Raw genomic sequence first — 16,175 nt, 5'->3', positions numbered from 1 at the left:
CTACACGTTTACCATTACACCCATTAGAAGTGAATGAAATTCTACTGTAATATATGGAGAAGAGTAAAATATCAGGGGCCAAATAATCTTACACTATAATATATGTAGAACAAATCTTATAGGTAGAGATGGATTATTGCAATGTACTGGAGTTTCTTTATCTACACGAGACTTCACCCCCCTCCCCCACACCAGCCTGCTCTGTCACACACAGGCTCTTCAGTATGATATATACTTTTTTTTTTTTTAAGATATATACTAATATGACCTGTAACCTCTCCTCTAGCGATGAGCAAATCAAAGCTGATGAAGTGGAATTTGATCTGAATTTCAGGAAATATTTGATTTGCATCGAATCCGGATTTCCTCACACTTCGTGGTAACGAAACACATTTTTTAATACAATGGATGCTGCACATGTCAGGACATGGGGCAAGGACCTCTGGGAACGCGAGATCATCCACAATGCCAAGTGTGCAGCCAATCAGCAGCCAGCCTTTATGTCACAGCCCTTTACCCTTTCATGATCGGGAACGAGTGTTGGCTATAACTGACAACTAATACCCTGCGCCATAACCCCCGTTCGGAGCACAGCACATGACCATGGCATCCAAGGGGTTCCACCATGCCAAATGTCTCCCCCAAATCTTATAGATAGAGATGGATTATTGCAATGTACTGGAGTTGCTTTATCTACACGAGACTCCCCCCCCCCCCCCCAGCCTGCTCTGTCACACACAGACTCTTCAGTATGATATATACTAATATGACCTGTAACTAGAGATGATCGAGTAGTATTCGATCGAGTAGGTATTCGATCGAATACTACGGTATTCGAAGTACTCGTACTCGATCGAGTACCACTCGCTATTCGAATGTAAAAAGTTCGATGCAGAACCAGCATTGATTGGCCGAATGCTATGAAGTCGGCCAATCAACGCTGGTTCTTCTCCTACCTTTAGAAGTCTTCTCCGTGCAGCTTCCCCGCGGCATCTTCTGGCTCTTCAGAAGATGCTGCATCGACTCTGCCCAGGCCCGATGCCTGGCAGAGTGAATGAAGAGCTGGAAGATGCCGCGGGGACGTTGCAAGGAGAAGACTGCTCGGAGGATCCAGCCCGACCCTCACTCGTGGACTTGGTAAGTATAATTTGATCGAACTTTGCCTACCCCTGAAACAAGCATTTTCCCCCCATAGACTATAATAGGATTTGATATTCGATTCAAGTAGTCGAATATTGAGGGGTTACTCGAAACGAATATCGAACCTCGAACATTTTACTGTTCGCTCATCTCTAAATATGACCTGTAACCTCTCCAATAGCGATGAGCGAATCAAAGCTGATGAAATGGAATTTTATCTGAATTTCAGGAACGAATCACATTTTTTATTACAATGGATGCTGCACATGTCACTACATGGGGCAAGGACCTCTGGAAACGCGGGATCACCCACAATGCCAACGGGAAAAGGTGGCTGAACTGTAAAAAACAGGAAAGGGATCCAAGAAGATCTCCAAGGATAATATCAGACAGCTGTGTTCACACTGTCAGTAACAAATGGAAACTCAGGGCCTCTGTAAACACCAAACCACGCTCAGGTACCAACCAAAATGTCTGCCATTACTGCCTGGAAAGAAAGACCCAGACATAAGATCAGCTTGAAATCAATGGGAGCCACTCAGGTGTTTTTTCCGGGAGACGGCACAAGAAGCCGGAAAAAGAAACGAGTTGCTCATTCTTCAGGCCGTTTCACCTCGCGATTCGGCCTGAAGACACTCCCTCCTCCCGACTAGGTCCATTCATTGGGCCCAATCTGGAGCGGAGCGCGTGACTGGATGGCGGTGCAGTGCACCGGCATTCAGTCACAACTACCCATCTTTTGGACCAGAACCTGAGGCGGCCTCCACCTCAAGTTCTGGTCCAAAAAAGCCTCGTCTGAACTTGAAGGCTTCTTAAATATAGATTTGTCCCAAAGACTTACTTGAATAGAGAGATACGTGTAGAAGTCCCAGATGTATGGATAAAACAGGTCCGTCAACTTTAGTGCTTGTAGGCTTGGAGCTTCAGAGGAAAACACTCTCTGAGGAGAATCTTGAGTACAGAGGAAAAGCCATCTCTGTTTGGAGTGCTCTGAGACTTGGCTGCCATTTTCAGCTCCACATGTCCTGCTAGCTCCACACAAAAGACCCAGACAAAAGGTCCCCAACCCCCCTCGAGGGGGCTGTAACTCCTCCTCCTCCAGGCCAGTCAAGGGAGCTTGATTGGTCCTGAAGGTCACCTGATCATACTAGACATTCCTGTACACTGGCAACTCAAATTACAATGGCAAGTATAGGCAGGTGTAGTTCACAAAAACATGCACAAGATGGCGCATTAATAGACCCCCCTGTGTGCTGGCTCTGGTAAAATAGAAACACTGGTAAATATATAGAAGGAATGAAGGGGGAGGAATCTCTTTACCTTATATGCAAATGTCCATACCATCTTGGTCTGCAAGGACTATTAAAGGGAATGGGACAAGCAGTACCGGGACATTACATACACCCCCACTAAGAAAAGAGCCGTCCTCGGCGACTAACTAGTGCGGATGAACCTAGGGAGATGGAACGCACACAGGTAGTAGGGTTGGATACCTGCAAAGACCATAAACAGAGAATAATGGCAAACAACAATGTGACATGACTTATGTAAAAGAACAATACCCCAGGAACATATGCAAAACCAAAACATAGTAAACAGTAGAAACATAATGCCAATAGGTGGGTAGAGTCTCTTTCAGCAATAGGGCATTGTCCATGGAAAGGCTCAGGGTAGGCACTATGTGGCAAAATACAGTCCTCAGTAGTCCATAGGCTGTAGAGAAATATGTAATGCAAAACAAGAACATAACAAAATGCTTGGGATTACCCAGGTACGGAGGCTTAAATGGTTGCTAACTAACTAATTAGTAAGGCCATAGGTATATGAAAGAGGCAAAGTATATATACATGAAAGGATATGGTTGCTCAGTCTCTATAGCGAGCTGGTGGAGTTCCCTTGGTGCTTCACTCTGATCGCCTCAGCACTTGGTCTTCTACTTGCGCAGGAACACTGGAAACTGGAACTCCATCTTGTGCCAGTTAAGGAGCAGCAATTGGAGCAGCAACACTGGAGTCCGGAATTCCATCTTGTGTTTGTTCAGGGGCAACAACTGGAGCAGCAACACTGGAGTCCGGAATAGAAACAGGAACAGGAACAAACTGGTAACAGCCGGGGATAAGAAATTGAGATCTGAAGATCGATTCATCTGCAGAAGGCTGTCTTGGAGGAGTTTCCATCACAGGAACTGGTTGGTAGACAGTTGTAACTCGTGGTGGTGCTGACATCATCAGTAAGTCCTCTTTGGTGCACAATTTGATACAGTTCCGATGCACTGTTTGTGGAGCCATGCCTGGTTTCTTTGCTTCATAAACATCAGACTCTTTAACAATTACACCTTGTCGTGGTAATTTACGATCACCAATACGAATGGTAGGTTCCCAGTAACCTAGTTGGGATATAGGCTGACCATTACTTGCAATCAAGTGTAACTTGGCTTTGCCCACAGAATTTAGTATGTCAGGGTCCCAATATTTCTCAAAGGCTTGTTGCTAAATAGTTGTTACTTGTGACCCAGTGTCCACTAAAGCTTCTAATGGTACACCCTCAATCCAAATAGTTATGTACGGGCATTTTGAGACGAATCTGGATGTCCATGGCGATTGTCCATCTGGGCCTTTGGATTCACCTCCCGAGGGGCGGCCCTTGGCCTCGGTGGTGTCCCGTTTAACTTAGGCACTGGAATTTGTAATGCCCAACACGCTCACAATAAGTACAATAAGGACGTTCACATTGTGAAGACCTGTCAGGAGGAAGCCTATCAGGACTTGGGTGGCTAGAGTGAGGCTCTGCAGGCAATGTTCTAGATAAAGAGGGCTCACATGATGCAGACTGGCCTTTTAATTCCTTTAGGGCTTGGTAAAGAGAGTCCACCACCTGAGCAAGAACATCGGTGGTAGAGGGTATAGTGGCAGGAGTAGGAGCCTGTACAGTCTGAGTTGCCTGCATGGGCACAATAGGAGGTAATGGAGATGCAACGGAGATTCCACCAGCCAGGTCTGGGGAATATGTGGCAGAGGAATAATTAGCACAAGGTGAATCAGTTCCCACTATTCGTAGGGCCAAAGTCTTAAAGGGGCTCTATCAGCAAAATCATGCTGCTAGAGCCCCACATATGCGTGCATAGCCTTTAAAAAGGCTATTCAGGCACTGTAAAAGTTAAATTAAACTACCCCCCGTTTTAAAATAATAACTTAGAAAAGAATCTTCTCTACTTACGGAACGTGCACCCTGGGCGGGCATTCAGGGTGCGCCGTCTTCTTCTTCCCCGCCTCTTCTTCCTCTGACGTCTTCGGGTCCCGTCCTCCTCCGGCGCTTGCTCGCGGACACTGATAAAAAAAAACAGCCCGGGCGCATGCGCAGTAGCCGTAGTAGAAGCCGCGTGCTACTGCGCATGCGCCCGGGCTATTTTTTTTTTATCAGTGTCCGCGAGCAAGCGCCGGAGGAGGACGGGACCCAAAGACGTCAGAGGAAGAAGAGGCGGGGAAGAAGAAGACGGCGCACCCTGAATGCCCGCCCAGGGTGCACGTTCCGTAAGTAGAGAAGATTCTTTTCTAAGTTATTATTTTAAAACGGGGGGGTAGTTTAATTTAACTTTTACAGTGCCTGAATAGCCTTTTTAAAGGCTATGCACGCATATGTGGGGCTCTAGCAGCATGATTTTGCTGATAGAGCCCCTTTAAAGTCTAGAAAAGACATGTTTGGATTTTGGGCTGCTAGCATGCGGAGTTGACTCTGTATTAGCCGTGAGTCCACACCTTCTATGAACCTGTCTGTAATAATGCTTTCTGCAGCAGTAGGATCAATGTTGTCAACTTGGCGCAGAGCCCTATATGCTGACTGGAGTGCAAGTGCATAGTCTCTGAGGGTCTCACCTGGTCTCTGACGTCTGTCATAGAATTTAAGACGAATCTCAGTTGGTGATTGGACTCCAAATTCTTTTCTCAGACGAGTGAGGATCTGGTCAACGGTGATCTTTTCTGTCGGTGGCCAGGAACGGACTTCCTCGGCAGCTGGACCTTCAAGTTGTCCTAAGAGAAGCTGTACCTGCTGTGTGGGAGAAAATGATACAAGTTCAAGAGTACGCAATATCTTTTCTTGAAACCCAGCAAGGGTAAGAGGATCCCCTCTGTAACTTGGAAGACTGAAGGTTCCTATAAAGAAAGGCAAGCCTGTCGTTCTACCAGGAGCTGGAGCAGAGATGGTAGCTGTATCCTGAGGCAATGTAGACATTTTTGCAAAAATTAGGGTACTGTCTCTTTAAGTAAAATAATAAGGCTTCTGTCTCTTTTAAGAAATGCAAATCTCAGCAAATACAAAGTCACGTTATAAAATGCACTTATCTGTATCCCATGAATGGCAGATAACAGCGGACAATGGCGGTTGAGGTTCTGGCAGAAGTGATGAGCAGGAGAGGCAGGCAGGATGAAGATCACTTTGGTCCCTGAAGAGATAAGGAGTCTCTGCAAAAGTACTGGGGGCAGGGAAGCTGGAGTCCTGTAACAGCTGGGATGGATCTGAGGATTCAGTGCTTTAGTAAAGATGGCGACACCCAGTTCTGGCGCGCGAGGGAAGTTTTGTGGGTGGAGTTTACTCATGATGAATTGCTCCAGTGGTCAGGCAATCCAAAATGGTGGAATATACAGTCACACAGCATGGGATACAACAACACAGCCTCAATAAGGCTTTCACTCCCACTTTGTAGAGAGCACTGGTGATTTAGGTTATGCTGGGAGCAGTAGTTCTACAGAAGTAACATACAGTCTTTAGGCAGGCACAGAGGCACAATCCTGTTCGTGATGCCACAAAAAGAAGAGGGATGTAACACTCAGGAGGGCCAGGACTGGTATCACGGGTAATATATCAGATGTGGCCGGATTTCAGGGGGTCCCTGGGAACCAAATGTTCACAAAATCTCATTTTTGATGTCCCCGACTACCCACCCCCACGTGATATCTGACAATGACAACAGACAACCAGGTCTCGGGGGTAGCCATTGCTCTTTTACTAACAGGACAAAGTAATACAAATGTACATATTTAGTAATTCTTCACATACAATACAGTGATCTTTGTAGGTAGTGTCCAGTTAGCAGGTGATGGAGCTTGGAGAAGGAATGCTTTGGATAGTTTAATTAGTAGTTGCTTGGGTAGTTAAACTTGTATATACTTGTAAAGTCCAGGGGGTTAGTCCTCAACAAACTGGGTACACGTATGTAGGAGAGCAAATAGAATTGTCAACAGCGGGAGACCCTCAAATTCTACCAGACTAGCTGTGGGCTTCTTAAATATAGATTTGTCCCAAAGACTTACTTGAATAGAGAGATACGTGTAGAAGTCCCAGATGTTTGGATAAAACAGGTCCGTCAACTTTAGTGCTTGTAGGCTTGGAGCTTCAGAGGAAAACACTCTATGAGGAGAATCTTGAGTACAGAGGAAAAGACATCTCTGCTTGGAGTGCCCTGAGACTTGGCTGCCATTTTCAGCTCCACATGTCTGTGTCTACGGCTAGCTCCACACAAAGGACCCAGACAAAAAGTCCCCAACCCCCCTCGAGGAGGCTGTAACTCCTCCTCCAGGCCAGTCAAGGGAGCTTGATTGGTCCTGAAGGTCACCTGATCATACTGGACATTCCTGTACACTGGCAACTCAAATTACAATGGCAAGTATAGGCAGGTGTAGTTCACAAAAACATCCACAAGATGGCGCATTAATAGACCCCCCTGTGTGCTAGCTCTGGTAAAATAGAAACAATGGTAAATATATAGAAGGAATGAAGGGGGAAGAAACTCTTTACCTTATATGTAAATATCCATACCATCTCGGTCTGCAAGGACTATTAAAGGGAATGGGACAAGCAGTACCGGGACATTACATGTATATTTATGGCAGGGCCTCTGCTGTGATCTCTGCAGGGCCCTACCGTTCGCACGTTCTATGACTCGTTGTTTTTTCAGCGCCCCCTGTCAAGCGGCAGCCGTCTGTAGCGCTGACAGGGGGCTGTCTCAGGCTCCGACTCGTCTCTGCATGGTAGGACTGCTGCTGAAATGTCTGCAACAGCCCCGCCGAGATCGCGTGCATGTGGTCAGCGAACATAGCCGCCAACAGCAACAGTCCGGAAATGAATGGAGCCGGCTGTGTGTGCTGGCCAGTCAGTGAGCATGCACCCGATCTCAGCAGGGCTGCTCTGCAAACGTCACAGCAGCGGCCCTACCTTGCAACGACGAGTCGGAGCCTGAGACAGCCCCCTGTCAGTGCTACAGGCAGCTGCCGCTTGACAGGGGGGTGCTGAAAGCTGACATAGCGCGGCACTGCGCAGTGTGTCAGCTACTATGGCATTGCGTGTCATATGTGACACACATGTCATAGGTTAGCCATCACGGACTTAGAAGGATGGTTTGGTCTAATGTAACATCCGTGTGATAAGTTCATGGAACCAACCCAGGATTATTCTCAGATGAGTTTGAGAGAGACAAATACACCCCATGCCCATGTATGACAACCTGTATATACTGAGTGAGTAGCCTGGAGCCTGTGATGAGCTGTACAGTTGTATATAGTTGCACATTGTGTGCGCATTACATTATATTGTATGGACTAATGCCCGCAGTATTGCCCTTTGGCCGATGCCCCTGTTCCCCCCTATTGTTCCTCCACAGACTTGGTTAGAGATTTGTTGGTAGGAGGAAGTGCCTCACAGGAAGCTCTGATGTGGCCATGTTAGTTACTTAGTCTCCAAGGATGGGTGAAAGGCAGAGATGCCAGGATAGGATCTGTCACCATCTGCACTGGAGAACTTTCTGCTGGATCCAAGAGCAGCGCTGGGGGAAAAGAGATGACCTCTTCTACATTCACCATTGTAGATCACACAGGAGGACGCTGCTGGGGAGCGACGAATGCCGGGCCTCATGAGGAGCCGCAACAGGAACTGTGACTGAACGTATGACAGTCCAGAGACTGTGCTGCTCATAATGGAGAAGACCCCACATCAACATTCACTTCTAATGGGTGTAATTGTAAACGTGTAGGACTATCAGGACTTGTATTGGTGATGGGATTCTGCTCCTGCCTGGAGGAAAGTTCTAGTGCTAAATAATCTTATATTAGAAGAATATGTGTTCAGTCTTCTAGGGACATTAGGACATCCATATGGCTTCTCCCCGTGTGAATTCTCTGATGTGAAAACAATTAGATGTGTAAGTAAGACCCTTCCCACACTCTGAACATGAAAATGGTTCCTCTCCTGTGTGAGTTCTTAGATGAGGCACTAGATTTGATTTATGGGTAAAAAAAAAATCCCCTTCCACCCGGTGACATTTCTCCCCATTTCTCTGCAGGTATGGCTCCCACATGGAGAGATTGCAGGAGTTGGCCAATTGCTATTGCCAAAGCAATATAAACAAAAAATTTGAGAGTCTTCAGTAGTTGATACCTTTTGTAATGGATTACTAAGGGGGCATTCACCAGGGCCACCAGAATACCTAGATTGGAGTTATTAAAATACAATACCAAACAGGAAAACAATCGGGTACCTTTTGTCGTCACATATAACCCACACCTGGAGATGCTGAGAGGTATCACACACATTACATCCACTACTGCAAAAAGACAACCATCTAAAATCCATATTTCCCGCCCTCTCCTGTGCTATAGAAAGCCACCAAATTTCAGTAGTATGGGTTTTAGCAGTTCACTGTCACCTCCTACCAAAACAAGAATGTTTCCATGCAGACAGAAAAGGTGCAAAACCTGCCCTCACATCATGACCTCCGACAAGATAAAGATCCCCAATTCTATCAAGGACTTTAAGATCCCAGGTACCCACACCTGCACCACACCCAATGTGGTGTATTTATTAATATGCACCAAGTGTTCCACTGAAAATCTGTATGTTGGAGAGACTGGTCAGAGACTTAGTATGCGGATGAACTCACACCGTCATACAATTAGAGAACAAAGAATGGACCTGCCCATGTCAAAACATTTCTGCAATGAAGATCGTAATATCACCAATGACTAGGGTTGAGCCGATCTTGAGATTTCAGGATCATTTTTAAAATCCGATTTCCAATCATTTTCCATTGGAACCCGATCCCAATGCAATTCAATGGGATTTTTTTAAATAATCGAAGATCGGATTTGAAAAACGATCCTATTCACTACACAGCATGGAGTCTAAAAATTAAACACTTTAATTGATAGACTCCACGCTGTGTAGTGATTAAAAAAAAATCCTCTGGCTACTTAGTCCTCCCTGGTGTCCACTTACCTACACAGGCTGCTGCTGCTGGTCCGGTCCCTGCTGTTCTCGCTCCTCTTCTCACCTTGCTGCCCCCTCCTCCCAGGTTAGTATTACAGAACTAGGAAGAAGGTGGGGCTTGTAGCTTAGGAGAATGTGGTCGGGTACAGGGCGGAGAGACGTGAGTGCATCACTCAAGTCTCCCATCCCAGTACCCGCCCACACTCTTCTAAGCCACAAGCCCCGCCTTCATCCTAGTTCTGTAATACTAACCTGGGAGGCGGGGGCAGCGAGGTGAGAAGAGGAGCAAGAACAACGGGGTCAGACCAGCGGCAGCGGCCTCTGCAGGTAAGTGTTAGCTACTAAAGATGTTAGCTAGTCTCCCATTAGAATGAAAGGACACAGCAGGCGCGCAGAGGGTTAAGCGGCTGGACAACGGCACAGGCTGTGTGCCGGCTACATCCATTCATTCCTATGGGACCTAGCTAACATTGTTAGCTTTTCCCACAATGCTTGGACAGTAGCAAAGCATTGTGGGAAATAACCTCCAACCTCGATCCTGCCTAAAAATATCGGCATAGGAATTCTGATCCCGATCGCTCAACCCTACCAATGACATGAAAATTTTGGTTTTAAAAGGAAATTTCAAATCTAAGAAAGAGAGAAGGATTTAGGAGTACAAGCGCATGAAACTGTTTCACACACTGCAGGAAGGGTTGAACCTGTGACATGGGTTTATGGTCTCTTACAGGAATCACTGATCTGAAACAGTCATAAAAGACCACTCATTGAACTGATAAGGGCCTTGTGAACTGATGAATTGTTTACTTGTATGTAGCAATAACCGTCCACCCTTTCACCTAACATTCTATTCCTATGTGTCCCTTTGTACATAAATATGTGTAGCAGTCAGTATCCCCTATTGTCTTAAGTGTTGTTTGGCTGCCACGTACTGTTGTGAAGAATTATAGCTTGGGACTGTACTAATGTGAGAGACAATAAATTCTCTGGTTCTGCCTGCTTAATGGTGCAGTCCAAAGGAAGTGACGTGGAGCAGGAAGCTCAGAGCAGCCAGTTTGGGCCCAGATTCTGTGCTGTGAGGACCTGTTAGAGGCCATTGCTGATTTAGGGCACAGTAGAAGGCCTGAAGCACCGCAGAGACTTACAGGAGAAAGCAGCGGTGTTGCTGAGATTGTTCTAGAGATTAAAGCTAGGTTGAGAGACTTTTTATGGATGGCTGAAGCTCAACCAAAAGTTTGCATAGACGGTTTCCTTGAATTGCCTTACCATGATACCGGATTGCTGTGCGTGTTACAGAGTGTATGGAGACTGCCTCAGGTTCCGATCCAAAAACCGGGTAGCCATGATTGAAAGCCGGTGGCTTCCAGCCATGCACTCTGCTTCGGATTAGGCCCATTGAATGGGCCTAGTCCAGAGGAGGGAGTGTTTTCAGGCCGAATCGCGAGGCAAAACGGCCTGAAGAATGAGCACCTCGCTTCTATTTCCGGGACCGGCACAAGTCGGCTCCCAGAAAAAGCTCCTGAGTGGCTCTCATTGATTTCAATGAGAGCTGCCTTTTTGGTCAGGATTTTGAGATGAATATGGCCTCAAAATCCTGACCAAAAAACTCTGTGTGAACTTACCCTTATTGTAATGTCTTGAATAGAAGGAACTCCAAAGAGGAGGAAATATTAAATGGTACCACATCCTGCAAAAAATAAGCCATCATTTCATGCAATGTTTAGAATTTGGAGGGTGGGGAGTAGAAAATAAAAATGCAAATATAAGAAATAGCTGCGGCCAGGAGGGGTGAAAAACTCAACATCTGTACTGTTACGGTAGAGGTCGAGAAGACGAGAATGAAATTTGTTAAAAAAAATTAATCAGATAAATTTATAAAAAGAATATCCCAAACTTTCCATATTCCATAGGTGTGCAGAGTAAAATGTATAATGAGGCGGCACCCATAGGGCGACCCCTATTCACACTAATGGAAGATGACACATGTACAATGATGTCCACGATGTACAAGATTGAAGCTGAAATTGAACTACAAATATCGCCATCTAGTCGGGGTTCTTCATCACATCTCAGACACTCTTTGACCTTCTATTATAAGATGACTACATAGACATATTTAAGGGTTTCCGTGCATTTTTATTGGTGGACCATCCTTGGGATAGGTCACAAAAATTTAATTAGGGAACCAACTTCCACTGACCATACTCTATAGTAAATGGAACTGGAAGTATTTGGCTCCATGGCCTGTGTAGTGGCCAGGCACCAGCCAACCAGCCAGCACAGCTGAATGGCGTAGGGTCTGCCATGTGGTCAGCCATCAATCAGATATTTTAATACAACTGCTTCAGAAAACTCAAGTTCTGTCTAAACTATTTCCCACATAATATGATTTATCTCCTGTGAGAATTCCTGGATGATCCATAAACATTGACTTATAACTAAAAATCTAATTAAATTATAAAATATCTTCCAATCCTAATTTCATTTATGGCTTTGCTCCTGTGTGAGTTCTTTGATGCCTCTCAAGATATTCTGTATGCGTAAAGCATTTGCCACATTCTGAACATGAATTTGGCTTCTCTCCTGTGTGAGTTCTCTGATGTCTCTTAAGATGTTCTCTACGCGTAAAGCATTTGCCACATTCCACACATGTAAATTCTGTAACTTCTGTGTGAAGTTTCGTATGTCTAACAAGTGCAGATTTGTAGGCAAAACATTTCCCACATTCTGAGCATGAATATGGCTTCTCTCCTGTGTGAGTTCTCTGATGTACAATTAAATTGTATTTCTGACTGTAAAACTTTCCACATGTAGGGCACATAAATGGCTTCTCCCCTGTGTGAGTTCTGTGATGATCCAAAAGAGAAGCATTTGTAGAAAAAGATTTCCCACATTTTGAACATGTAAATGGTTTTCCACCTTTATGAATATTCTTGTGTCTAGTAAGATATAATTTCTTTTTTAACTGTTTTCTGCATTCAGGATATGCTGACATTTGGGCCGGTCTATCTATAGTACTATAAAACTGTGATTGATTCTCTTCTACTTCATAGCGTGCAGATGAAAGGAGATGGCCATGGGATCTGGTCTTCCAGTTTTTACCTGAAAAAAAAAGTTAAAAATTCTAATTTTTTTTACCATGTAGAAATACCAATCACCCGATCAGATTCGGAGAAGGAAAGACAAGATGTATGAAAGGCTCTTACCCTTCTCTGACACTGATATGGGGTTCTCAAGTCCACTCATCGTTCTACTGTCATCACTTTCCTGTAAAGTTCCAACATGAAGGACGTGAGAAGAAAGAAGATCCTGAGATTATGTTGACAACTCGCGGGTCAATGATATCTTCCAATAAATTCATGACAGTAATGTGTTAGCCTTAAGAGCAGCTGACTGGCATTGTGCTGTTATTTAGTCCATGATTTCCATCTACACTGCAGAACTAGACATTTATCTACACTGAAGATCAATTACCAAGTCGATGTCCAAACAGGTGGAAGTTCACCACAATCTATTATGGGACCAGAAACCATTTGTAACCACGACCGAGCACAGCCAACAATATCATCCAATAGAGCGGACACTCCACTGCTGCTGAGACGTGTAGTAGAAAGCTTCATGGCATCAATCTATAGAGGATTTACAGAAACCTCAGCTTCATCTACCTGAGGATCCAGTGGGACATTCTGCTCTAGATCCTCTGGACAATCCTGGGAATATGGAGGACTGGGACATCTCTCTGGTGGATTTCTTGAACTGTATTCATCTATAGGAAATATACACAGTGACTGAATACATTGTCTGTGTGTGATGAGCAGATGATGGGGGAGTCTAGGTGACCCTCATACCTGGTCTATCATCAGGAAGGTCTCCTCTTACCTGCTGATGTGAGGGTCTGCTCACCCTCCATCATGGCCTCCTTGTACAGATCCTTGTGTCCTTCTAAATACTCCCACTCCTCCATGGAGAAATAGACAGTGACATCCTGACACCTTATAGGAACACAATGATACAGTCATGATGGGATAAGCGCAAGAGTTCTTAAAATGTGCAGTGACCAGCTGTGTGGTGTTATTACGCACATGTACAATATGAGTCTAAAGCTGGGAGTGGTACCTCAACTGTGGAAAACATCTTGCGTGGTACCAGTCGCAAAGAAACCCAACCTGATGGGGCTACAATGACTACCAACCTGTAGCACTGACATCCCACCTGATAATGGTCCTAGAGAGACTGGTCCTGACACACCTACGCCCCCTAGTGAGCTCCGCTCTGGACCCCCTCCAGTTTGCCTATCGGCCGGGCATTGGAGTAGATGACGCCATCATCCACCTTCTTCATAGAGCTCTCTCTCACCTGGAAAAACCCGGGAATACTGTGAGAATAATGTTCTTTGACTTCTCCAGTGCGTTCAACACCATTCAGCCAGGGCTACTGAGGGAGAAGCTGAACCTTGGTGGTGTGGACCATCACCTGTCCAACTGGATCCTAGACTACCTGATAAACCGCCCTCAGTATGTGAGAGCCCGGGACTGTGTGTCTGACACTGTGATCTGTAGTACGGGGGCACCACAAGGTCCAGTTCTTGCCCCATTTCTCTTCACACTGTACACTGCTGACTTTAGGCACAACTCCTCCAGCTGTTACTTACAGAAGTACTCCGATGACTCTGCTATAGTCGGCCTTATCACTGATGGCGACGATAGGGAATACAGAGACTTATACCGGGACTTTGTCGAATGGTGCCAGCAGAACCAGCTCAGGATTAATGCTGGGAAAACTGTCCGTGGTGACCTCCATGCGGGAGAACAAATCCCACCCCAAGTATGAGACCTTGATGGCACTTGGCTTCACTCCAAGTGTGATTAGGAGCTATCGCAAGTCCTTCCTTCCAACCGGGACCAGACTGTATAATCTACATCAGTCTAAGCAAAGATCACTCCGCACAGAAAACTAATGATTATGACTATGAAGTCTTCCTTCTTTCTTCTTCTGTTCCTTAGCTGTTATGGCCTCCTAGCTTAATTTCTCTTCTCATCATTTGTGTGCCTACTTCTGTAATATATTACTGTGTATTATCCTGTATCTCTATTACTATGCTGCTGTAACATGCTGAGATGTCCCCACTGTGGGACTATTAAAGGCTTATCTTATCCCCAGAGCCCTCCCTTGGTGTTCTTGTATAATGTCCCAGCATTCCCAGCAGCGCTCACCTCTCCGCTCAGCAGCTCAGTGATCCTGCTGGTAAGTTCTAGGATCTTCTGCTCATGTCTCAGTGAATGAGGTGGAGGCTCGGCGATGGGGCTCGGGGTCCTGCTCCATCCTCCTGACACACGGGGTGTCACACACTCACCAGACGACTTCTTCACTACTGTGTAATCCTGTGTATGGTGAGACACTACAGGTCACTACAGAGAGTCTAAGAATCCTTCACCTGTCCAGTCATTGCCCTGGTTTATTCCTAGAGATAAGAGTGATGTCATGTGAGACTCTCACCTCTCCAGTGATCAAGGAGACGATCTCCAGAGCCAGCTCTAATATCCTGGTAGACATGTGGTTTCTGGCCTCGCCCATCCCTGGTGAGTCATTGATGGAGAGGACCATTGTCTTGCAACGAAAACTTTAGCTTTGAGTCCTGAACCTGAATCAAAACAAGAAGGATCAAGTGTAAAATCCCATCTGGAAGACATCTCACATGTAGTATATGATCTCACTAACTCCTAATGATAGAACACAACTCACTGAAGAGACTTACTGTATATAAAGTTATGAGATACACAAAGTCCACCCTTTGGTTTATGTATCAGGAAATTAAAAAAAAAAAAAAAAAAAACACATCCGACCCTTAGATGAAGACCCCCAAACAACAGATTCCACCAAGTCATTATCTATTCAATAAAAACTAGCCCCAATTGGTTGCCATGTATGATAAGCTAAGTGCCCCCCATGTATCACATTTACAGAAATAACTTGAAGTCCTGGTTTCCTGGATGACTTTATCAGTCTCTTATTGCTCAGGAGGATTTCTGACCTTCTTTTCTTTACAAAGTTGCTTCAGGTCATTGAGATTTTTTGGAAATTAGTTTCTTCACAGGTCTCTTAAGATTCTCGCTGAATTGTAATTGGCATGAGGTCTGGACTGTGACAGGAACATTGCGACATCTTGATTCTTTTCTTTTTCTGGTGTAGATTTGCCGCTCTGCTCAGGACCGTTGTCCTGTTTCATGACCCAGTTTTGGCCAAGCTTTAGCCATTGGTTGGATGATGGTCTTCTATCTGACGTTAGAATACTTTGGTGTACATAGGAGTTCATAACTCAATGACTACAAGTTGTTCAGGTCCTGTGACTACAAGACAAGCCTAAATCATTCCCCCTCCACCACTGGACAGCTGATATGAGGAGCTTGTGGTGATATGTTGGGTTTGGTTTTCACCATATGTGGCGCTATGTATGATCATCACATATCTTAGAAGACTCCAGCCATTCTGCCATATTCCTTTCAGAAAGAAGAGACTTTTCCTCCTGACAATTCTCTCACACCAGCCATACTAGTTCAGTCTTTTTTTTAATTGTACGGTCATAAACTTGAACATATAACATGGTAAGTGAGGTCTGTAGAGTCTTACGTGTGGCTCTTGCAATTTCTCTGGACGGACGGACTTTGCTGTATGACACTCCACTCTGAGATCAATTCTGATGAAGGTCTAAGCGACCGAAACGTCAAAATACTATTGATCTATTATTCCCTCTACAATGTGATTTTTTTCGTCCTATGTCC

General features: G+C 45.2%; 2 protein-coding genes and 1 pseudogene across 2 annotated transcripts in view; 2 read left to right on the top strand and 1 right to left on the bottom strand.

The window, feature by feature from the left end:
* LOC142196122 (uncharacterized) overlaps window positions 1-16,175 on the bottom strand; it is a 783,446-nt pseudogene that overhangs the window by 506,318 nt on the left and 260,953 nt on the right.
* The window catches only part of LOC142196125 (uncharacterized), a 267,316-nt gene that overhangs the window by 132,976 nt on the left and 118,165 nt on the right, over window positions 1-16,175 (top strand). The window lies entirely within an intron of this gene.
* LOC142196134 (uncharacterized) overlaps window positions 1-16,175 on the top strand; it is an 81,196-nt gene that overhangs the window by 7,825 nt on the left and 57,196 nt on the right. The window contains exon 8 of the mRNA XM_075266362.1: window positions 14,862-14,879. Coding sequence (XP_075122463.1) covers window positions 14,862-14,879 — 18 coding nt within the window. The remainder of the gene's footprint in view (window positions 1-14,861; window positions 14,880-16,175) is intronic.

The sequence above is a fragment of the Leptodactylus fuscus genome, chromosome 2 (assembly GCF_031893055.1).
Source record: "Leptodactylus fuscus isolate aLepFus1 chromosome 2, aLepFus1.hap2, whole genome shotgun sequence".
Lineage (NCBI taxonomy): Eukaryota > Metazoa > Chordata > Amphibia > Anura > Leptodactylidae > Leptodactylus > Leptodactylus fuscus.
This window is presented reverse-complemented; position numbering and strand designations above follow the sequence as displayed.